The 25405-nt window shown below is 39.6% G+C and overlaps 2 protein-coding genes across 2 annotated transcripts in view; one reads left to right on the forward strand and one right to left on the reverse strand.

The window, feature by feature from the left end:
• The first annotated feature begins 1945 nt into the window (after positions 1–1945).
• On the forward strand, positions 1946–8449 carry paqr4b (progestin and adipoQ receptor family member IVb). Its single transcript, XM_052102793.1, has 3 exons — positions 1946–2272; positions 3856–4074; positions 7534–8449. Exons 1-3 carry the CDS (start codon positions 2107–2109, stop codon positions 7965–7967), a joined length of 819 nt encoding a protein of 272 aa, XP_051958753.1. The 5' UTR covers positions 1946–2106; the 3' UTR covers positions 7968–8449.
• A 454-nt stretch (positions 8450–8903) lies between these two features.
• pelo (pelota mRNA surveillance and ribosome rescue factor) overlaps positions 8904–25405 on the reverse strand; it is a 29935-nt gene continuing 13433 nt past the window's right edge. The window contains exons 5-13 of the mRNA XM_052102791.1: positions 23135–23298; positions 18232–18292; positions 17984–18145; positions 17449–17495; positions 17269–17342; positions 13065–13136; positions 11993–12067; positions 11836–11867; positions 8904–11755 (exon numbers count right to left, since the gene is read on the reverse strand). Coding sequence (XP_051958751.1) covers positions 11661–11755; positions 11836–11867; positions 11993–12067; positions 13065–13136; positions 17269–17342; positions 17449–17495; positions 17984–18145; positions 18232–18292; positions 23135–23298 — 782 coding nt within the window. The 3' untranslated portion in view covers positions 8904–11660. The remainder of the gene's footprint in view (positions 11756–11835; positions 11868–11992; positions 12068–13064; positions 13137–17268; positions 17343–17448; positions 17496–17983; positions 18146–18231; positions 18293–23134; positions 23299–25405) is intronic.

Here is a 25405-nt window from a genome sequence, read left to right on the forward strand (position 1 = left end):
TGGTATCTGGCACCAAAACATTAGCAGCAGATCCTTCAAGTTATTTAGATAAGTTGTAAGTTGTGAGGCGGAACTGCCGTAAAACGGACTTGTTGGTCCAGCACATCCCACAGATGCTCAATCGGATTGAAATCTGGGGAATTTGGAGGTCAGGGCAACACCTTGAACACTTCATCATGTTCCTCAAACCATTCCTGAACAATGTGTGCAGTGTGGCAGTGTGCATTATCCTGCTGAAAGAGGCCACTGCCATCAGGGTATATCATTGCCATGAAGAGGTGTACCTGGTCTGCAACGATGTTTAGGTAGGTTGCACTTGTGAAGTGTTGGGAAAGCTACTCAAACAATTTAGCTAGTTAAGCTACAAACTAATCAACAGAAAAATAAGGTAAGCTAAGCTAAAAGCTACACTTCAGATAAAGTAGCAAGTTACACTACAAGCTACACTCCAAAAGTAGTTTGCTAAATTGTTTTCATTTGCAGATGCACAGAGCATCACAGAGCGTTTTCACATGACGTTTATCAAAGTCTTGGTACAGTATATTACAGTTTATTACAATACAGCATACAAGTATACATTAGGTGCAATACATATGTGCACGTAAAAACAAAACATGTAAATTATTATTTAGACTTGCCACCAATAAAAACACAAGTTCAACATGTAAAATCACAGATTTTTACATTTTATTGTATTTACATATTTATACTACTACCACTACAAACACGTGTTCAATATGAAATCACTTGTTTAACATTTTATTTTGTATATTTATTCTACTACCTCAAACCCATACCCATTTAAACTGAATTTAATTTGCACATTTCTGTATAAAAACTACTTGCATACAGTATACTATTCATCTTATCCTGTAATTCTGTGTGTAGCTTTTGATAAAAGGTAAATCTTATCTATCTATCACATGTGACCAATTTATTGTAAAGAACTGACTCAAATGAGTGATTCATTTGTGACCGGACATCTTTAGTTCTGATACAAAACTGCCATTAGTAAACACAGCGAACAAGGCATGATGTAGCGGTGTATCTTTTGTCAACTCTATGCTAATACCTTGTCAAAAATATAGCTTATACAATTTATTTCATAGATTTTTATGAACTCTTAAAAATATTACAATCCCAATATGTGTACCCAAAAAGTATTTGGACACTTAGAAATGTCGGAATGTCATTGTATTAGATAAAAAGATTAGGTTAGAGCTTTTTTTAGAACTGACTTTTTGGAGCCATTTTTGCAATTACTTTTAAGCAACTGGGGACAGTTGCCCCAGCCATTACAATATAAATGGGCACCGAGTGCAGCTTTAAAGCAAGACTTAGCTAGTACAACTTACAGCTAGTAGATTGTTTGCACTCCGTAAAGTAATGCGTAGTCGCATAATATGACTGAATTTTGTCTTGCGTAACTCTCAGCAGAAATAAATTACATGTTAAAATATGTTAAAATAAGTAAATATAATAGTAGCCTATATTTAAAATTAAAATTAATAAGGGGCAATAAATAAATACCAATACAACAGAATAGAAACACTGACATTTATTCACTGTAGTATCCTATATTTATTTTGTAGGTTTTGAAACTTGGCATGCCGGTGACACAGGTAGCGCACACCAGAAAGTGCACCGCAAATATCTAGTTTGTTACGTTTCACCTACGTTTAATGGTTTAATTCAGATATTCACTAGTGCGTAAATTGTATCTTGGTGCCCATTTACGCCCATTTAAATTGTTAAAGCCATAGTACTAGAGAAATGCAAAGCACATGTGTCAAAGTCTGTCAGTTGGCCAGTGTTCGGACTTAAGGAACTGTAATCTCTCATGAGCTGACCTCTGCTCAGCCTGAATGCTGATTGGCTAAAACACTAAGCCTGTCTCTAGCAACAAGTCGCTGCAGTACATACCGGCACTTCCAAGAATATCAGATGTCAGCAAGTTTTGCAGTCTCTAGCGAAGGCAATCAAATGACAAATGATGCATTTATAACCTGATTTATATCATTCAAAGAGACCACAGGCTTTCCTCCCAAGGGAAGGTCAGGAAGTTGGTCAACGACACCTGACCATTTTTCTTTTCCTTTTTTTGCCATGGCTTTTTTTATTGGGCCAAAACTAATGGATTTTAAAAATTCACCAGCACATCTTCAGTTTAATAAGTATGTTCTGACGGGATACCGGCCGATATCGACCTACAGAGACTGTCTGCGGAGTTTGTTCTATCTGCACAATGAATTTGGGAACATATATACACATGGTATGGAAAAACAAACGGCATCATTTGCAATGAAATGAATTTGTATGTACATAACCAGCTATTTTCTGTGAATTAATAGATCTGCACAGGGATTTTGTAAATATAATTGTGCCACTGATGGCATAATTTCTGAGAAAAGGTAGGAAAATCCACTGGCTGCCTCACAGACGAAGGGAACCTTCTAAACTTGTCATTTAGGATTACTTTCTCTGTTGATCACCCCCTTACACACTTCACAAGGACAAGTAAATAGCATTATGAGGGATTACACGTAATTGTAGTTTGGGAATTACTGTCGTTGAAGTGATGCTGTAATCAGGGCTACAACATCTGCTGTAAACTTTCTATAGGCCTGCTTGTGGAAGTTTATCAAATGTATTAGTTTGTGGAATTTACTTTTGTAATGTACTTATTATAATACATCTAAATGGGTGGGGTCAGGCCCACCCCAGCCCACCCTTGGCGGACTCCACTGATTATAACTTCTGCAGACAAAATTGGATGTTGCTTCTGTTATAATGCATTATACTCTAAGGTAGAACTATAAATAGGTACAACCCCAATTCCAAAAAAGTTAGAACAGTATGAAAAATGCTTATAAAAACTAAAATGTGTGATTTGTAAATCATAATCACTCTTTGCTATATTGTAGTATGTACATTAAATGATATATTACCTTGTGAATTTCATTCTTCTTCTTTGTACAGTCATTTCAATTCAAATGATTGCAACACATTCCAAAGATTTGGGACAGTCGAGTGTTTACCACTGTAAAACATCACAATTTGTTAAGTTTAAAAAATGGAATTTTCCCACATTCATCCATTATATGGGTCTTTAGCTGCACAATTGTACAAGGTCTTGCCATATTATGCACTTCAAAATGCACCACACATTCTCAATTGGAGACAGTCTGCATTCATGGGGTTCTCATAGATGTGCGAGTTACCCATGCCAAGGGCACTGACACACCACTGGCCCATACAGACACTGACTTTTGGACCTGATGCAAATAACAGCTTGGATAGCCTTTTTCCTTTTTGTAATGTGGACTCTTCAGAGCAAAAAACACAGTTCCACTGTTCTACTGTGGAGTGCTGGTGGCGTAGTGGGCTAAAGCACATAACTGGTAATCAGAAGGTCACTGGTTTGATCCCCACAGTCACCACCATTGTGTCCTTGAGCAAGGCACTTAACTCCAGGTTGCTCCGGGGGGATTGTCTCTGTAATAAGTGCACTGTAAGTCGCTTCGGATAAAAGTGTCTGCCAAATGCATAAATGTAAATGTACTTTCCATCTAAGATGAGACTGAGCCCAGAAAAGTTGGCAACTTTCATGCAATACTTGTCAATTAGTGAGCATTTTAACTTACATGTTATAAATGCTTGATAAATACTTTTTAATTCTTATATTAATTGAACACAAAAAATGCCCTAATTTCTGATATATGCCACAAAGTCAGTGAACACACGAACACATTTGGCTGGCTCACTCTGAATGCACTCTATCGCAGTGGTTGATTTTGCTTATATCAATCCAGTCTGGGATTGTAACACTTCTCTTCTGGTTGTTTACTCCATCAGGTATCCCATTCATCTGTTTTCTGCTGTTTCTGCCTCTCAGTATCCCCTGGGCGGAAGTGGATGAGTGGTGGATCGGTGTGGTTCATTATCTGGCTTGTCTTTCTCCAACCGTATGTTCAGTCTTTTATCATCTCTTCATGAACCATGAAGACGGAGCACCAATATATGACACGCTGCTGTGCCTCGACATGTTTGGTGTCTGTCTCGTAAACACTCTTGGTGAGTAACTACCAAGTTTAGTATTATACAGTGATGACAGTCACACACTGGTGTACAGTAGTGGTTATCATCTGAAGGGACATGACCTGACAAAGGGTCGGAGGTTACAGGCCGCAGGTTATAAACAATTAGAAATGCAAACAATTAAATCTATCTACTCAATAACTGTGCATAGTGTAGAGAGCAAAATAAATAAGTTTATCGTACAGTATAACTTTTAAAAGGAAGGAGCAATCGCTTTCCATAACTTTTGTTGTTGATGTCATAGACCATGCAATCAGTCAACCTCAGTGTTTTGGTGCAAATGTATTTGCTGCTTGGTAGATGCTAGCCAAATTATGCAATGTCAACACAAACATGTTGAACAGCAAGTATACATCACATTTAAAATGTACAGTATTTTTCTTCGGGGATAATGGATCAAAAGTATTAATGACTCATCTTGCACCAGACAGACTTATATTGCATAAAGTTAGAATGAGAATGTCCCTTCCACCATTTGTATCTGACTAATAATCATAATTTATGGCTAAACTAAAGGCTACTGGCTAGTTACATTTTTGAGCCAACTACTTGAGCTGTAAATGCCATGTGACTAATCCATCTGGTGCAGGAAAATGACATCATGCCACTGATTGGCATGCACAGTCCTAACCCCTTACCCAAATCCATTTCATGCTTTTAAAAGCCTTCCAAAAAAACGGGAACTGGTAAACATCTGGTGTAATATAAATTATATTTAGAAAATATTTGTGAATTATATGTTCCAAAAAAACAAAAACACAATACACAGAGACTTTTGAATGATAGTAAATGGAGATTAATCCTTCACCCATTGGTTTAATAGACAAAAATACTGATTACATCATCTCCTGCTCAGGGGGGTATTTCATTTTTGTTCTTTAGAATGAGAATGACCCTATCCTTTATTCATAAACAACACTTTCATCTTTCAAGTCACAAATTGTGGTTTGTCAGTATGTCTTAGGATGTGCTCCTAAATATCAATTAGTTGTGATGGAAGAAGTTGGAATTGATTCATTTTGAAGGACTCTTCATTGCTTTCATCTATGCTATCAAGTATGGTTTTGTCGGAGTTTGCCATTAACTAAAGGCTACTGACGCTAACTAAAGGTTAAAAAAGGGATAATGCGGAATTCCATTAAACTCTAAACTAAAAGTACAATATAATACCACATGAAGTTTGACTTCCAACTTGAAAACTTGTGCAGAAATCTAGAACTCTGATTTTGAATTCTACTCACAGAATGAGGCATAAATTCATTGATAACACATTTTAAAGTCACATTATTTAAGGTTTTACTGAGTATCCCCATGTTTAAATGCTCCTCTACACGCCTCCTACAGAAGTGTAGCGGGTGTCTGAATGTTCGGAGACAGTATACCGTTACTCAGCTGTTTAGAACTTCTTTTTACCCATGAAAGAAGAACGAATGAGAAGTTCTACAGAAATATATCAAGGCTTTTAGTGTGAACATACTATTTACACTACAAATACGTAGAACAGTGCAGTAGTATGCAGTTTGGGATGCAGATTTTGTTTCCTTATATGTCATCTTCGGAGCTAAGGGCAATGGCATGTCTTTATAGTTGGAGATATCAAGTAGAAATATCCTACATTTGACTTTGAATGGAACGCAGCATAAGCCCTTCAGTACGTCCTGCCCCTACATCCTGTTTCAATATAAAAAAAACATCAAAACATGAAAGAACACTGCGCACATCAAACCATTTCATAGAGTCCTTAAAATGCTGGAGCTGCTGTTATAGATTTTTTTTATGGAATGGCACACAATGTTCCAAAAACCTGACAGACATCACTGAATTAGATGCCCTGAAATATCACACCTGTCTCTGCGACACTCTGCGTGCTAGTAACTGTAAACGTCAAACAAAAATCTTTATTTAGCCAATCAGAAGACTTTGAGACACTTTTGCCTGTCAGTCGTTTTGTGTGGGTGCAGGATATCCCATAAATGGGAAGCAGGAAGCTGAGAGTTGGAGTTGACACAGATCATTCAAGTCAAAAAACAATATTCAGCTTCATAAGCAGTTATCAGTTATTAGTTTCTCTCCTGAGAACACTAGAGAGCAACAGTGCTTACCTACATATCCTGACGTCTAGGCTTTATATATATATATATATAACATTTTTACATTTTATATATTTTTAAAATGAGGTCCCAGCTTGGACGGTTTCTTGGGGCCTCGAAAAATGTAAACCCACCCCTGCTCTAGAGAACACTAAAATGGTGACTTCAAAGAAACCCAACATGGTCTCATGACGAAATCGTCAGGATTCATACGACTTTTCTGAATTGGTTAATTCGTATGATATCGTGCGACTGCACTGAATTCCTACGAATTCCTACAGCCAATGACGACGCTGGACAGTTACTTGCTTCTGTTACACACAACAGCTTCCTGTCGTATTTACACACTCTACTGGTTGGTTACGTTTAGATAAGGGGTTTGGGTAAGGGCATATTAATAAGTCCTTAATGCCTCGTGCACGGAACTCACACTCCACATTACACATCCGGGAATTGCACGTGATGAAGATTTAATGCGAACAACATCATGTGAGGTCATATGAAATAGCCAACTCGTAAATTCTGTATGAATATTCATGAGATTGGTTTGAACAAAACAACAACACTGAAAGAAACTAAGACTTCTATTAAATCTGAATAAAAACTTTTGTACTTTTTTCTTTTTACAATTTGTGTAGCCCCAATGCATTTTCAAAGCATACATACTTATTCAAGCTCGAAAGCTTATGGGTATTTTACCAATATATCCCACAATGCAGTGCTATGCTGTTATTTTACTGTATACAGGTTGTTGTTTTTTTCATAACAAATATACTATTCAATCCTGGCAACATTTGACATTTAATAAGTACATTGCTTTAAAGGATTATTGATACTTTTTAATTCGATTTTTCATTAGACAGACAGGCTGATGTGAGATGATAAAGAACAGAGGAGTTGGTTAGAAACATCATGAACAGTAACCATGTGCCACAAACGTGAATTTTCATGGGGGTTTTTAAAATAGACGTTTCAAAATGTCACTAGCTTTCACCAAGATGAAATCTTGATTGTAAAATTGAATGTAAATTTTCCCCTAATGCCTTGCAAACAACTGCTTTTTACAGTAAAACTAGTCACTTCACAATAAGTCTGCTCTTGTTCTCCCAGAATGCAACATTTTTAACAGCAAACTAATATATTTAAGAATCACAGTTGATTGCTGTAGGAATTTGGCTGTAAATTGACAGTAATTGTTTACAGTGTACTATTGTACATTTGTTTGGAGAGTCTAAACCAGTAGTAAGTCTGGCTGATGTTCCACAATGGCACATTGATTACAGCACCTGTATCATTGCAGGGTGTCTCTCAGTGCCTAAATGTCCATGTACTTTTGTTTTTGCAGGTGCTTTGCCCATCATTTACATCACTCTTCTATGTTACCCCACACCCCGCCATGCAGTGATGTTAGCATATCTCCTTCTCTCCGGCTATGGTGTTCACTGCGCAGTCACAGCACGGAATAACATGCAGCGTCTTCAGTCGTTCGCCTGGCAAGCGCTCTTCCGCTTCTTTCTCTTCTTACTGCGTCTAATTGGTGCAGGGAGAGGAAGCCCCGCCTCCCTTCGCCTCTACCTCACCATGGATACTCTGGCTTTGCTAGGAGGACTGGTCAATGTTTCCCGCCTGCCTGAGCGTTTTAGTCCTGGGCAGTTTGACTACTGGTTTAACAGTCACCAGATCATGCACATCATGGTTATCCTCTCGATACTGTACTTACACTGGGGCATGCTAGAGGACTTAACCTGGTTAAAGGGATACCACTGTCCTAATGAATAAATCTGACTGATTAGATGTAATGATACTCAAACTGTGGGGAAATGTATGTTGCAGGGCCCTTAAAAATAGTATTTTGGTGGTACCATGGTACATTGAAGATATCAGTTGGTAATTCTATGGTATGAGCCGCCTAACTGACAGTATTTTTGGTCACCATATGGTGGTACTTTATGGTAAGAGTATGGTAATACTACAGTATTTTGATACCATGTTCATATACTATGGGGTGTACATAGTAGATAACTATGGTTTTGCAGGAGCACCGTGTCTATAAAATTATGGTAAAGCCATGGTACTTGTAAAAGCTCTGAAAATAGTGTTCAATTATTTATTTAACAAGGATGTAGCATCATATTGTTTGAAATGAAATAAGATGTATTTGTGTTTTGGTTTAGGGAAGTGCCAATACAATGTCAAATTATAAGCTTTAAACTCCTTTTTAACTTCTAAGGTTCAAAATGTAAACCCTGATAAAATGGTATCCTGGAATTATTAACATTACTGTTATTAAACCATATGATGATTTAGTTTTTTCTATTTCAAAGGTGCTACATATTTGAAATCTGAAATATATGTGTGTGTGTATCAATTTGACACGTGGCGCCTACCTAAACACTGTTGCAGACCAGGTACACCTCTTCATGGCAATGGCATTCCCTAATGGCAGTGGCCTTTTTCAGCAGGATAATGCGCCCTGCCACACTGCACACATTGTTTGGGAATGGTTTGAGGAACATGATGAAGAGTTCAAGGTGTTTTCCTGACCTCCAAATTCCCCAGATCTCAATTGATTGAGCATCTGTAGGATGTGCTGGACCAACGGAGGACCAACACAAGGAGGACCAATAGCAGATTAGGCAGGTGGTTATAATGCTCATCAGTATATTTTTAATATTTATATAAAAATACAGAGATACATTGATGTGAAATTGGTTAAAATGGGACAGTACTATACAAATACTTCAATTAAACAAGCTGAGCTTGAAAGTCTTTTAAAAGCTGTTAAAACACCAAATATATATATATTTTTTTTTAATGAACATAAAGTAACAAGAACATGACACAATGAAGTCAAAGGCAATAATGACAATATTGCTGCAAGTACCAATATTGCTCCCTAGTTCTGAAAAAAAGACTGAGCAGTCAAATAATGCCCAAAAATGTGATTTCAGAAGCATTATTTCAGTCATACCAAATCTAAGGAGCAGTGGCAATTTCTCAAGGACAGCAAAGCCTTCTCTGCTAGCGTAACATGCCAAATTAATAAATATTTTTCATCCTTTTATTCTCAATCACGTTACACTCTTAATTAATCTACAAATAAAAGAATAATTTTTTTTTTATCAAAGTGTGACAACTGTTTCACAAATCACTTGCCTGAAGCAGCATGTGAGTCTGAGCTCCACCCCGTCAGGCCTTCAAAATTTCTATAGAATTTGCCCTTGCCCACTGATCCGCCACTGATGGTTGGAGATATCGAGTAGGAATATCCCACATCAAATTTAAATGGAACGCAGCATAACCGTGTACCCTGAAGAAACTAAATTTATTGCAAGCAACATTTAAATCACAAATATTATTAGATAGATTTTTCCAGGTATTATAGACCTCCTTGGTAGATTCTTATGAAAAATTATCATATGTTCTGGAGACGTTCATTTCACAAAACAGTCATGCTGCAGTTAATATTAGGCTTTCTTGAGCACTAAGTGTCGTTTCAAGTTCTGGCTTTCATGTGTGGATGTGTTTTTAAAATGTCAATTGGTATTACTAGTTAGCTGTGACATAATGTATGAAGCACAATGTCATAGGGTGTTATTCAATGTGAAACTGTGTTTTCTTAATGGGACGAATCACACTGAAGACCTAGATTGTAAATGCACGGCCCACCACTGCTAAGAAGACTCATGATTGTAGACAAAGATTTTTAAAGTTATAAGCATTTATTAATAACATTGAAAACACTAGCTGGTGCGGTCTCCAAACTGCTGAGACATTTTTAGGTCATGGTGATAATGATATGCATCAAGGTTTGTCTTGATACACCAAAGCATTGAATTTTATAACAAAATGTCCAGTGAACAACATCGCTGGCCATGGAAATTGACATCATATTGTGTATGACCCAAGGAAGCGAAAGAGGCCAAGTTCATGATTTTAGGCCAAACAATTCAAAAGGTATAAGCAAAAGACCTTTTTCACATTTCTCCCCAATAGGTGGCAGTGGCCCTAAACTGGTGTGATACCCTCAGGTCATGGTGCCAATGAAATATACAATATGCCAAAGTGTAGACTAGCTAAAGCCTCACTTTGTGTTTGGCCTCCTTGCCACCACATACGCAAGCTGATTTCTCAACAATGGTTTGAAAATGAAAACGTTTATTGATAGATTCTGTGCGTCTTGCTCTGAAGATCATCTGAGCCAAATGTGGGAAAGATTTGACTAAATTTGTAGGAGTGGCAAATTGTCATTGAAGGAAAGTCTAGTTGGGTGGAAATTGGAACCAGGGTATGTATTCAGCATGAGCCACAGAATCTGAGAAAAGAATATCTAGTTTTTGACCACATGTTTATAAAGTTATGAGCAGAAATATAAGTGTAAATTTGTGTATCTTTGCAACACTTTGGCATATTGAAACATAACTTGGTATATAGAATCATCTCAATGACCTGAGCATACCTGGGCTGCTTTGGGACAGCACCACCTACTGGTAAAAATATGGAAAAATGCTATGTTTGCTTATAACTTTTGAATATAACCTTAAATATTGGAACTGGTCTCTATAAATTCATTGAGCCATTGGGAGTTATTGGGAGAATGATATCCTATGTCTTTATGTCGGCCATATTGCACGTTCGCCATTTTCAATTATTTCATAAAACGCTGTATTTTACCAACGGTGTGGCATACCAAGACGAAACTTGGTATGCATCACTGGCACCATTCCCTTTGATTTGGCATGAATGCTAGTACATGCTCAGCTAATCTCACATTACTCAACAGATCACTGCTGCTTCCTTCAGGGTAAGATACTGGAAATCCATCTACTCCAGTACTTCCAGGTTACACAGACTTGGCATGTAAATAACTTTTACCTAAAAAAAGTTTTACTGAGTGGTTTAAGCATACTTGCTATGCCGTTGCTAGGGTGTTCTGGGTTGATTGATTGCAAGTCAAAAGAGCCCCCCTTAAATCTCTATGATTCAGGTCAGATCGCACCTCTCCATAAAAAGCTGCATAATTTGAGGTACATTCGTGTTTGTAGCACAAATAGTGTGGGAAAAATTACAATCTGAAGTTGCTACACAGTGATGCAAAACCATCTTTTGCTCAGAAACCATCAATCCATCTATCACTATTAAGAAATTTGTGAATTTATTACTTTAACTCTACTGTCACAGAATGGGTGTAATTCTATGTTTCTTAAGTACTGTGTACATACAAAATGTTTTAGTTTTGTGGCTAATGGATTATTAGAGTATTGTTTGGCATTTAAGTATTCTTTAGTGCTTTCCTGCGTAATAATTACTCTTAAGACACATATTAAATTTTTTTTTTCATGTTTCAATTGCTTTCAGATCCTTTATTAAGGCAGTTATGGAGTCTTAACTCCATGCAGTCCTAAATGTGACGTGTCTCCAATCTTTCGAACAATATCTCTTTAGCATGAGACCCATGAGATGATGATAATTTTAGGCTTCATCAGAGCTGCTGTCGTCCTCAGCCTCAGACACGTCAGCAATGGGGAACCTCAGGATTGCTGCCACGCCGCTCAGCTGATTCAACTCTACAAAGACAAACCACATGGATCAGTCAAAATTAATAATGTCAAATGTTTTTCTGGAACATTTTGAAAACGAAACTTACGCTCTCCAGATACATGCAGACTTGAGAACATTCTTCCACAGAAGCAATGAAGAAGAAAAAAAAGATGAGTTATTATTTGTGTCAAGTGCGAAATATCTCCATAACACCGGTAGCATTATAATATGATGTAAAAGTCATGTTGTGATGTAGCAGATACCTAACATTTCCTCCATTGTCTCTGACGTTGTCCACCAGCCGAACATAACGGCTGCGAGTGGCTATGTCCTGATGCCTGCCATTAACAAGAAAATAAAAAAACTATAAATTACACTAATCCAAAAGGAGTACGTCTCACAGATACAGATAAAAACTAGGTGTTTTTAACACCAAATTATTAAGAATCACTCAATATCCGACTGACAGAGATTTATGTCTCTGCAGAATAAAAATGGGCTTTTCCCAATCAGTGGGTGCTATCAAACCAGGATGAGCAGTTTTCAACCACTTCACATGATTTGCCTACTTTCATTGTATAGTATAGACACGCCCATCCCGGTTTGAAAAGGCCCACAGATTGGGAAACACCCATAAATGTTGCACCCATTATAGACCTATACTTCGACTGACACACTCCTATTAACTCTTTTCGCTGACATTGTAGAGGCACTTATTGACCTGCCAAAACTGAATGAACTGTTCCTCCATCACGGAGCTCCACTTCAACTGCTTGTTTGCCATCTCCATTTCTTGAGTTTCATTGGCTGATCAGATTCAAGGCATCATACACTAACAGATTTACTTTATAGTAGTGGTCAACTGATATGTTGTCGTTTTTTAATGGCCCATGCTGGTATCCAGAGAGCAAGTTGACCAATAGGCAGATATATTGCCAATATATCACACAATTGCTGCATCATTCTTTAAATTATCCATTTATAAGCTGGTACATTATCATGGTATAATACATCTCAAATAACCCCCTCTCCCTAATCAAGCAATAAAATAAGCTGTGACTGATCACATTAGATGTCAGTCAGATGGCTCTTCCTGTGAGTGGTTCTTGGCAAGTTTAAGCTGCAGAGACCTTCTGTAGTCAAAGGACCGCTTTTCGAGTCTTGCATGAAACTGATGATTTTTATAGTTTTATTCAGTTTACACGTAACAAAAAGGGGAAAGACACCTAAATGTAAAAAGAGGCAGAACCTCAATAAGGACAGGATGTCCTTATTCAATCGGACACTATAAAAGTCTGTGATAACATATAAGTGCTTTATTTACTTTCAAAGTACCTGAATAGTTTGTCACTGATCAGTAAGATGTCAATGCCTAAAGCTTCACTCGCTTTCTCCACATGAGCCAACCTGCACAGAACAAAAGCTGTTGATTACTTGATGCACAGACTCTCAGAAATGACATCATGGATGTTACGTCATTGATTAACCTAAAGCATGTATTTGCTGAATTTCAGAAATTATTCCAAGAGGTCGACTCGATATATTGGTTTTGCCAATTAATCAGTGCAGATAGATACATTTGGAACGATCTGCTTTCGGCAGAAATAGACAATGATAGTTTTTTCCCCTGTGGACGGCGTTGGAGGGTTGTGGCTGCAACCTTTGGAGGTAAAATATAAACAATTACTGACACCTCGATGGGATTTAAGGCCCGATATGCTTCACGCAAAGTGCTTCTTCGTTCAGGGGTAAAAAGAAGTTCTAAACAGTCGAGCAACGTTATACTGTTAGTGAACATTCAGACACCCGCCACACCGCTGTGGGAGGCATTAAAACCTATAACTAATGTGACATTAAAATGTGTCATCAATGGCTTTATGCCTCATTCTATGAGTAAAATTTACATAAGGTCAGTAAAAGAAGCTGTTTTAACCACTCGATGATGATTTAAAGTAATATATACACTGTAGAATGTTTTTTGTCTTGTTTACATTATGAATTCATGATGCTAATACGCAGCCATAATATGCTCAGATTACACTGTTACTGTAATATATGATGACACTGATACTACTGCAAAGATGAGTGTATAAAAGAGTGTTCATATTCAGAATACATACAAAAGAATGGTGATAGGCATATCTTCCTTTGGGCAGACGTGTAAATGGATTTCACTGCAGATGGCACATAAGTGAATGTGCACTTGAGAGTATTTGATTCCTTTTGTAGACTAATTCAAATAAATTAATAAATAAATATAAACTGCATGACATGGTCTTGGAAAAATATCTCGATGTGAACGAGCGTACTAATGTAGGTACATTTGCACCAGCTCACGTGATCATGTTGAATACTGACTGAAAAACGTAAACAAAGTTGTAGGTGGAGCTTCAAGTCACACCTACCGATGACGTAGTCCAATGGCAGTAAGAAGTTTGGCAGCCGGTTGTAAGTTTTCTTAAAAGTTCATCCAGGCGAGCTGCTACAATCCACCGAAACGAATGCTAAAACAACTCGTTTTGGGCAGATTTAGTTCTAAATGACATCATACCCATTTGTTCTTCAATTTCATATGAAGTATATCTGAGCATTTACTGCACCTAAAATCGGTGACAATATTCATCCATATTTATATCCACACTTTAACACATATTTTAAAGAGATAATAAATCAAGTGTTATAGTTTAAAGCGAAGGCATGCAAATAAAATTGCGCGCATGGAAACGTGTCTCGTCAGAACATCTCATCTCCAACATCATATCTGATGAATAATAATGAAAGATGTCATCTGGTGAATGTAAAAGTATATACAAATCCTTCATTTGGCAAATATATAGACTACACATACAAAAACTATCCGGTTTCAAATGTTTGTGTACATTTTTCTTAAATCGTGATTGGTAAATATGTTAATCTTCACAATACATTCTGACATGTTATTCAGCTCCGTGATAATGCTAAACACTGGCTGGAATAGGACGTGACCTTTGCGCTCTCTGGGGTCATTACATTGTTGCACACACCTCAAACACACAGTGATCAAGTGATGGAGAAAGGACCTCTTAACTGTAATTGTTTTTAAAAAACTAACCCAGATAAGTGATATGTGATTAGCCACATTCATATGACCCGCTGGAGTGAACGACCAGCATTTCGCCGGCATCACATTCCAGACAATTTGGATAAAGTATCATTATGTGACCAGTGCCAGTGCTTACAAAACAAGACATTCTCTGGAAGCCCTTTTCATGTGGAGTTCAAAAGGGGAAATCATGTAAATGTGGCTTTACGATTGCTGTAGCAAAGTGGAAAGCCTCTATTAATATTGTGGGAGACAAGTGTTTAAGATAATGAATGCCCATTGCAATGAATATGCAAACTACTGGGACTACATACACTGAGCACTTTATTAGGAACACTATACTAATACTGGGTAGGTCCTCCCTTTGCTCTCAAAACAGCTTCAATTCTTCATGGCATGGATTCTACAAGACGTTGGAAACATTCCTTTGAGATTCTGGTCTATGTTGACATGATTGCATCACACAAATCCTGCAGATTCGTCAGCTGCACATTCATGCTGCGAATCTCCCATTCTACCACATTCTAAAGTTATTCTACTGGATTCAGCTCCGATGCATGGGAAGGCCACTTATGAACTGTGAACTCTGTCTAGTTTCCATCCATTTTACATGCTATTTTGTTATTGACAAAGTGAAAATGCGTAATAAATTTTTGCGAAATTTGCCGTCTTCTGCCCATTTCCATTCAAATTACCTTTTGTCAATACAAATGGTGTGCGTGATGACACTCCTGGAAGTGTCATGTTTGCTGCATCAGATCTATATGCCGTTAAGGTCAATCCATAATCACGTACAATAAACTGTCATTCAAGGATGTATACCTTGTCATCATGATTAAGAGGCTAACAATTGGGGCACATTCTATCATATGACACTATATTTTTGCGTTAATGCCAATTTTCGACAAAAAGTGTTTCCAAACCAGTTTTTCGCGACATTTGAAGTATCGACGAAGAGTTTATGTGCTATAGTTAAACGGAAAAATATTATGTCAACACTTGTGAAGTTTTAGCGATAACTTGCATTTCCATCAGCTTTATTTTGATGCACTAAAACTTTTTCAGCAAAAAAGCCTTGGATGGAATTGTAGTTACTGTCATGTTCATGAAAACAGTTTGAGAGTACTTTTACTTTGTGACATGGTGCATTATCATGCTGGAAGTATTCATTAGATGATGGGTAAAGTGTGGCCATGAAGGGATGCATATGGTCAGCAACAATTCAAATAGGCTGTGGCATTCATTGATTGGTATTAACGGCCCCAAGTGTTCCCCAAACCATTACACAACCGCTACCAGCCTGGACTGTCAACACAAGGCAAGTTGGGTCCATAGATTCATGCCGTTCACACCAAATTCTGACCCTACCATCGGTGTACCTCGCAGAAATCGAGATTCATCAGACCAGGCTACACATTTCCAGTCTTCAACCGTCCAGTTTTGGTGAGGCTGTGCCCGCTGTAGCCTCAGCTTTCTGTTCTTGGCTGACAGAAGTGGAACCAGACGTGGTCTTCTGGTGTTGTAGCCCATCCGCCTCAAGGTTCAACGTGTTGTGCATTCTGAGATGCTATTCTGCTCACTACAATTGTACAGAGTGGTTATCTGAGATACCGTAGCCTTTCTGTCAACTCAAACCAGTCTGGCACATTCTCTGTTGACATCTCTCATCAAGACATTTCCATCTGCAGAACTGCTGCTCACTGGATGTTTTTTTGTTTTTGGCACCATTCAAAGTAAATTCTAGAGACTGTTGTGTGTGAAAATCCCAAGAGATCATCAGTTACAGAAATACTTGAACCAGCCCATCTGGCACCAACAATCATGCCAGGGTCCAAATCACTGAGATCACATTTTTACCCATTAAGATGGTTGATGTGAACATAAATGAAGCTTCTGACCCATATCTGCATGATTTTATGCACAGTACTCCTGTCACACTGATTAGATAATCACATGAACAGGTGTTCTTAATTAAGTACTCAGTGAGTGCATTTTAATTTGTCAACCTCCCACTTAGACTTTGGGAAATGTTCAATGTTACTTGAATTGGTACTATTTTAGTACATTTCTAACTTTATACTGTGTAAATAACTGACAGTACTACTTTATAGTGTTTATATTGTAATAAGTTATAGATGATTGTAAGAGTGTGAGTGTGCATGTATTTCATGCTTTTTTATTGTTAAAAGCACCACGTTATTCACCAAATCTGAATTTTCTTTCTGGTTGTTATTGGGTTTTTGGTTGCAGAATAAACTGCATTTGGGATTTCATTCAATTTGGACTCTTGTAGCCTCCATGTCTGTGCCTGATGATAAAAAAAACTAAGAACGTTTTCTTAAAAACATAACACATTTAAATGATTAATCGGTTATCAGATTTTACACCACCTTACAAATGGGCAAAATCCAATATCAGTTGACCTCTAATGATTTCAGTAGAAGTGATTTTATTTACCCATAGTAAGCTCGATCAGGCTCCTGTTGAAGCATTTTGTAAAAGTCTTCCAGAGCCTTCACCTCTCCAGCTGCCTAAAACACAGAGAAAACCACACAGAACAAATGAACACCGCACTGTACTCACAGAATGATAAACACATTATGCAATGAATCCGTGCAATGAAGAATAAAATCAAACCTTTGTGTCAGACAATCGAGCTGTGACTGCTGGATCAGACAGAACTTCTGTGGAAATAACATCATATTTGTAGGTTTTAAAACCCCATGAAATCTTTCAGCCCATGTCTGTTAGCTTCAAAGCTAACATATATGTTGACAAAACACACTTTTAGCAGATTTGCAGTATTTCTCTTTCAGTAAAACAAAAGGAAAATATTGATGACATCATCTTGCACTGACGGGTGCATCCCATTTTTTTTGTCCATTTAAATGCTCTCTATTGAGAGAACGTCCCTCCCCATAATTCCACCTTTCACCGACTAGCAATAGGAATCAGCAAATCATGGTTTTGCCAGAATGTGACAAACTAAAAACTAAAGTCATTGGCTGTTAAATATGTTGCTCAATAGCCCTTTAATATGTCCAAAAACGTCCTGTTCAAATACGAACTACGTCAACACAGGACAGAAAATTATGTTTGTCAAACCATTTTATTGAAAGTTATAATGAACATTAAAAGGCGAATAAAGGAATGTTGAGAGGAAGTCAGAGACCTTTTAGTGAGTACTTGTGTCCGGATGAGGCGTGTACCAGCATGAATTTGGGTCTGTTCTCCAGCAGGATTTTACAATCTTGTCTTACTGCCTCTTTGAACATGTATGAGATGAACTGATCTTTCACGAAACCTGGACTGGCCACCAGAATACACTTCACCACTGACAAACACATACATAAAAAAACAACATCAGCATTTGTTTATCCTCTTCTCTGAAAAAAGAAATGAGAAAACTAGGAAATTCACCATCAAAACTGAAGTGTCTGAGAATCCCCTGCATAACAGCCTCATAAAAGCGCTCTAATGCCTGCAAGTAAACACATCAGAGTCACTGTTCACCAAGTGCACCATATCTTGACATATGTATTTGTTTAAATAGTAGGCAGTGTACTGTGAAGTATGGAGGACTTCAAACAGAGCCACTGTAAATCAAGCTACAGTGCATCCAGAAAGTATTCACAGCGCTTCACTTTTTACAAATTTTGTTATGTTTCAGCCTTATTCCAAAATTGATTAAATTAATAATTTTCCTAAAAATTCTGCAAACAATGCCCCATAACGACAACGTGAAAGAAGTTTGTTTGAAATCTTTGCAAATTTATTAAAAATAAAAAACGAAAAAAAAAAAATCACAAGTCATAAGTATTCACAGCCTTTGCTCAATACTTTGTTGAAGCACCTTTGGCACCAATTACAGCCTCAAGTCTTATTGAGTATGATGCTACAAGCTTGGCACACCAATTTTTGTCTTTGCAGGACCTCTCAAGCTCCATCAGTTTGGAAGGGGAGCGTCGGTGCACAGCCATTTTCAGATCTCTCCAGAGATGTTCAATCGGGTTCATGTCTGGGCTCTGGCTGGGCCACTCAAGGACATTCACAGAGTTGTTCCGTAGCCACTCCTTTGTTATCTCCTCACTCCTGGCTGTGTGCTTGGGGTCGTTGTTCTGTTGGAAGATGAACCTTCAGCCCAGTCTGAGGTCTAGAGGGCTCTGGAGCAGGTTTTCATCAAGGATGACTCGGTACATTGCTGCATTCATCTTTCCCTCGATCCTGCTAGTCTCCCAGTTCCTGCTGCTGAAAAACATCCCCACAGCATGATGCTGCCACCACCATGCTTCACTGTAGGGATGGTATTGGCCAGGTGATGAGCGGTGCCTGGTTTCCTCCAGACATGACCCTTGCCATTCAGGCCAAAGAGTTCAATCTTTGTTTCATCAGACCAGAGAATTTAGTTTCTCATGGTCTGAGAGTCCTTCATGTGAATTTTGGCAAACTCCAGGCAGGCTGTCATGTGCCTTTTACTGAGGAGTGCCTTCCGTCTGGCCACTCTACCATTCAGGCCTGATTGGTGAAGTGCTGCAGAAATGGTTGTTCTTCTGGAAGATTCTCCTCTCTCCACAGAAAAACGCTGGAGCTCTGTCAGAGTGACCATCTGGTTCTTGGTCACCTCCCTGACTAAGGCCCTTCTCCTCCGATTGCTCAGTTTGGCCGGGCGGCCAGCTCTAACTAGAGTCCTGGTGGTGCCAAACTTCTTCCATTTATGGATGATGGAGGCCACTGTGCTCATTGGAACCTACAATGCAGCCAAAATGTTTCTGTACCCTTCCCCAGATCTGTGCCTCGATACAATGGCTTGGTTTGTGCTCTGACATGCACTGTTAAGTGTGGGACCTTATATAGACAGGTGTGTGCCTTTCCAAATCATGTCAAATCAACTGAATTTACCACAGGTGTACACCAATCAAGTTGTAGAAACATCTCAAGGATGATCAGTGGAAACAGGATACACCTGAGCTCAATTTTGAGTGTCATGGCAAAGGCACTTCGTTTTTTTTATTTTTAATAAATTTGCAAAGATTTCAAACAAACTTCTTTCACGTTGTCATTATGGGGTAATGTTTGTAGAATTTTGAGGAAAATAATGAATTTAATAAATTTTGGAATAAGGCAACATAACAAAATGTGGAAAAAGTGAAATGCTGAGAATACTTTCCGGATGCACTGTAGGCACATCCTTGGTTAGCTTAGCAGTGTAATTAACATTCAAACCATATAATCAGAAAAATATGCATTTGTGTGAACTTAATATTACATCATTTTGCAAATGTCAGTAACTGCCAATCGTTGAATATAGTCAAACACACAAATAAACAATGGAATAATCTGTTTGTCAGACTTCCCGGACACGGAAAGGATTGACAGCTCTTTCTCAATTCTGTGGGTGGTGGTACATGACTGTTCTTAGTTGGTGGAGCGATTTGTCTGGTTAAATGGTAAATGGTCTGCACTTATATAGCGCCTTTTATAACCTTAGCGGTTACCAAAGCACTTTACACCATGTCCCATTCACCCAATAACACACACAATCACACCAATGATGGCAGAGCTGACATGCAAGACACTAGCCTGATATTGGGAGCAACATTCGGTTCAGTGTCTTGCCCAAGGACACTTCGCCATGTGGAGTCATGTGGGCCGGGAATCGAACCACCAACCCTGCGATTAGTGGCCGACCCGCTCTACCACCTGAACCACAGACGCCCTTTAGGTTAAGTCTGAAAACAAACAAGACTCTGGCATGCTAAATAGTTTGCGGCCCCGTATGGACAGCGTCCAACTTCTTATAGGGGCAAGTGGCATTCAGCCACACAAGATGGAGCAATGACAGGTCTTTGATACCCTTAGATTTATTGTTGCATCCATTCTCTCATAAAAAATGATTTAATAAAATCAGATTGTAATATCTCGGCCTCCCTGATCTGAACTCAAGTGGATGTTTGTTATTGGATTTCTGTGCTAGTCATGGATTATCTATAACAAACACCATGTTCGAACATAAGGATGCTCATAAGTGTACGTGGTACCAGAGCACCCTAGGCCGAAGGTCGATGATCGATTTTGTAATCGTGTCGTCGGATCTGAGGCCATATGTTTTGGACACTCGGTAAAGAGAGGGGCAGAGCTGTCAACCGATCACCATCTGGTGGCGAGTTGGGTCAGGGGGTGGGGAAAGACTCTGGACAGACCTGGGAAGCCCAAGCGAGTAGTGCGGGTGAACTGGGAACGTTTGGAGGAGGTCCCTGTCCACGAGATCTTCAACTCACACCTCCGGCGGAGCTTTTCAGGCATCCCTGCGGAGGTTGGGGACATTGAACCGGAGTGGGCAATGTTCAAAGCTTCCATTGCCAAAGCCGCGGTGGAGAGCTGCGGCCTCAAGGTTTTAGGTGCCGCAAGGGGTGGTAACCCTCGAACACCGTGGTGGACACTGGTGGTCAGGGAAGCCGTCCGACTGAAGAAAGAGGCCTTCCGGGATTTGTTGTCCCGGAGGTCTCCGGAGGCAGTTGCAAGGTACCGACAGGCCCGAAGGGCTGCGGCCTCGGCCGTGAGGGAGGCAAAGCAGTGGGTGTGGGAAAAGTTCGGAGAAGCCATGGAGAAGGGGAACCATTCAAGCTGTATACAGCAAAGATGGGACGCTGTTGACCTCAACTGAGGAGGTTATTGGGCGGTGGAAGGAACACTTTGAAGAACTTCTAAATCCCAACACGCCCTCTATGGTAGAGGCAGAGCCGGAGGATGATGGGGGATCAGATTCTATTTCCCTGGGGGAGGTCACTAAGGTAGTCAAACAACTCCGCAGTGGCAAAGCTCCGGGGATTGATGAGATCCGACCAGAAATGCTGAAAGCTCTGGATGTGGAGGGGGTGTCATGGATGACACGCCTCTTCAACATCGCGTGGAAATCTGGGACAGTGCCTAAGGAGTGGCAGAAAAGGGTGGTGGTTCCCTCTTCAAAAGGGGGATCAGAGAGTGTGTGCCAACTACAGGGGTATCACACTTCTCAGCCTCCCTGGTAATGTTTACTCCAAGGTGCTGGAGAGGAGGGTTCGGCCGATTGTCAAACCTCAGATTGAAGAGGAACAATGCGGTTTTCGGTCCTGGCCGTGGAGCAGCCGGACCAGATCTTTACTCTCGCAAGGATCCTGGAGGGGGCCTGGGAGTATGCCCATCCGGTCTACATGTGTTTTGTGGATCTGGAGAAGGCGTATGACCGGGTCCCCGGGAGAGACTGTGGGAGGTGCTGCTGGAGTACGGGGTGGGGGGGTCCCTTCTTAGGGCGATCCAATCCCTGTACGTCCAAAGCGAGGGCTGTGTCCGGGTCCTCGGCACAAAGTCGAGTTCATTCCATGTGGGGGTTGGTCTCCGCCAAGGCTGCGCTTTGTCACCAATCCTGTTTGTGATATTCATGGACAGGATATCGAGGCGTAGTCGGGATGGGGAAGGTGTGCGGTTCAGTGGGCTGGGGATCTCATCGCTGCTTTTTGCAGATGATGTTGTCTTCATGTCATCAACGGTCCGTGACCTTCAGCTCTCACTGGATCGCTTGGCAGTCGAGTGTGAAGCAGCTGGGATGAGGATTAGCACCTCTAAATCTGAGGCCATGGTTCTCAGCAGGAAACCAATGGAGTGCATACTCCAGGTAGGGAATGAGGTTTTGCCCCAAGTGAAGGAGTTCAAGTACCTCGGGGTCTTGTTCACGAGTGAGGGGACAATGGAGCGGGAGGTTGGCCGGAGAGTCGGGGCAGCAGGGGCAGTATTGCACTCGCTCTATCGCACCGTTGTCACGAAAAGAGAGCTGAGCCGAAAGGCAAAGCTCTCGATCTACCGGTCAATTTTTGTTCCTACCCTCACCTATGGTCATGAAGGTTGGGTCATGACCGAAAGAACTAGGTCGCGAGTACAAGCGGCCGAAATGGGCTTCCTCAGAAGGGTGGCGGGCTTCTCCCTTAGAGATAGGGTGAGGAGCTCAGTCATCCGTGAGGAGCTCGGAGTAGAGCCGCTGCTCCTTTGCGTTGAAAGGAGTCAGTTGAGGTGGTTTGGGCATCTGGTAAGGATGCCCCCTGGCCGACTCCCTAGGGAGGTGTTTCAGGCACGTCCAGCTGGGAGGAGGCCTCGGGGAAGACCCAGGACTAGGTGGAGAGATTACATCTCCACACTGGCCTGGGAACGCCTCGGGGTCGCCCAGTCAGAGCTGGTTAATGTGGCTCGGGATAGGGAAGTTTGGGGCCCCCTGCTGGAGCAGCTGCCCCCGCGACCCGACTTCGGATAAGCGGTTGAAGATGGATGGATGGATGGAAGACTGTAATATTACCTTGTCATGTTGGGTGCAGCTGCCTTTCCTCTTGCGGGGAATAGTGACCTCAATTTTTGCCCTCAGCAAGGTCATGGCAGGGGTCACAAGCACCAAGTTGGCAAGACCTTCCTGCATCACCACAGCGGCCACATCTGCTTTCTGAGCGGGATCACATGCTTGTTCTGTAGATGAAGAGGGAATCAGAGTTCAAATTCACCAGTGATGAGATGGTTTGATGTCATCAACAGATTAACTTTGTAATTAGATGTAGTTAACCCTTCTATGGTATTTAAAAATGGCAGCTTCCTTTGATAGTCATTTTTGACCAGAAGGGTCAGATGTGTACCCAGACGTGTACCCATTTTTTTTTTATGATGATGATGATAAATGATAACACAATTACTTCCCTGAAGAAAGAACAATAAAATTATGCATTTCTTTTGGGATTTTATGCTATTTTGATCTTATTTACATGTAAATGTCTAAATGTTACCATCATTTTGCATATACAATTATTTTTTTTTTAATTCAGAACCTACACTTCTATAAGTTGAAACATGAAGAAATTAGTAGAATGAGACATAAATTGAAGGCGGATTACTGCCATCTGGTGAACAAAATATAAATAACATGACTTGAAAACCATGTCATGCTAGTAACAGCCAGTTGTTGGCTGTAGTCACCTACTGTGTAGACTTGGAAATTGTGATCCACTCACTTGCTACATCAAGGTTAGACTATTGTAACCCATTGTACATTGGTCTGCCCCAAACCCGCCTACAGCCAACTCAAAACGCAGCAGCTAGGCTTTTATGCAGCCGGTGCCAGCCAAATATAACTTCAATCTATTATGACGGACTTCAGAGGATGAAATGATGCCAACTCCAACCTGCATCACCTCAGTCTTTTGATGGACTACGATCTTGAAATGAAATGCATAGACTAACTATTGCCAACAAAAGCCTTCATCAGCCAGTTAACAAGGACAATTGCATCTATGTGAACTTCTGCAATTAATCAAGATGGACTTCAAAGACATTAATCTTACAGTTCAAACAAAATCGATGTTTAATCACTGACCCTTAACACTTAGTTTAATAATTTTGAACCATGATTTTACCTATACATAATTAATATTTACATTACATTCATAATGTTAGCCAGAGGGGAACTGGCCCCCACAGTGAGTCTGGTTTCTCCCAAGGTTATTTTTCTCCATTAATCCACATCTTATGGAGTTTTGTGTTCCTTGACACAGTCGCCTTCGGCTTGCTCACTAGGGTTATTAACACTATTAAAAATCTTATTTTATCTAAATTACACAATGATGATTAATCGACTTTATAGACATTACAGTTTTATCGTCTGTTAATGCTGATCTTCTGTAAAGCTGCTTTGAAACGATGTGTGTTGTGAAAGGCGCTATACAAATAAAATTGACTTTTAACAGGGCCAAGAAAGAGGGATCACATTTCCCCCGTTTTACCAACTCTACGCTGGCTTCCTGTGAATTCAGGGTTGATTTTAAAATTCACAATTTTGTCTACAAGGCACACTATCTGGTCTCACGCCCCAATATATCAGTGACCTTCTACACCCTTACTCCCCCACCAGAGCACTCAGATCTTCTGATCAACTTTAACTGAAGGTTCCTCATTGCCATTATTGATCTAAAGGTGACTGTGCCTTTTCTGTGATGGTCCTAATCTATGGAATAATGTCTCTTTCCATGTGATGTCAGCTTCATCATTAGCATTTTAAAATCTTCTTTAAAAACTTATTTTTATTCTGTGACTTTTGAATAGATCATTAAATAGTTTGAAATGGATAATCACAAAGTTGTATTTAAATGTTTTTATTTATTTTATTATGTTTTATATTTTTATTTAAATCAATCTGTTTTTATTTCACTCTGTCATTTTGTTTGTTTGATTGTAAAGCACTTTGGGTCAAATTCTGTTGTTTTTAAAATGTCTTCTATGAATAAAGATTGAGTTGACGATGGCTTGTTGTAACCTAATTTTATATTTTATCACAAGATATGCATTTGGATATATATTTAGACATTATCAAACTATTATTTGTCAAAGTTTTACATTTTAAAATGTATTTGAAGTGTCAGTTTTTGCAGTTAATGTCATTATGATTGCGATCAAACCTGACCATGGTGTTACAAAGAGATGACACAGAATAAGCATTTTTCAACCAATAATTTATTTCAAAAATAAAACTGTAATTCCTCAAAAGCAAATGCATAATAATGTCAAGAAAATGAACATCATGGAACAG

Source organism: Xyrauchen texanus, chromosome 33, assembly GCF_025860055.1.
Source record: "Xyrauchen texanus isolate HMW12.3.18 chromosome 33, RBS_HiC_50CHRs, whole genome shotgun sequence".
Taxonomy (NCBI): domain Eukaryota; kingdom Metazoa; phylum Chordata; class Actinopteri; order Cypriniformes; family Catostomidae; genus Xyrauchen; species Xyrauchen texanus.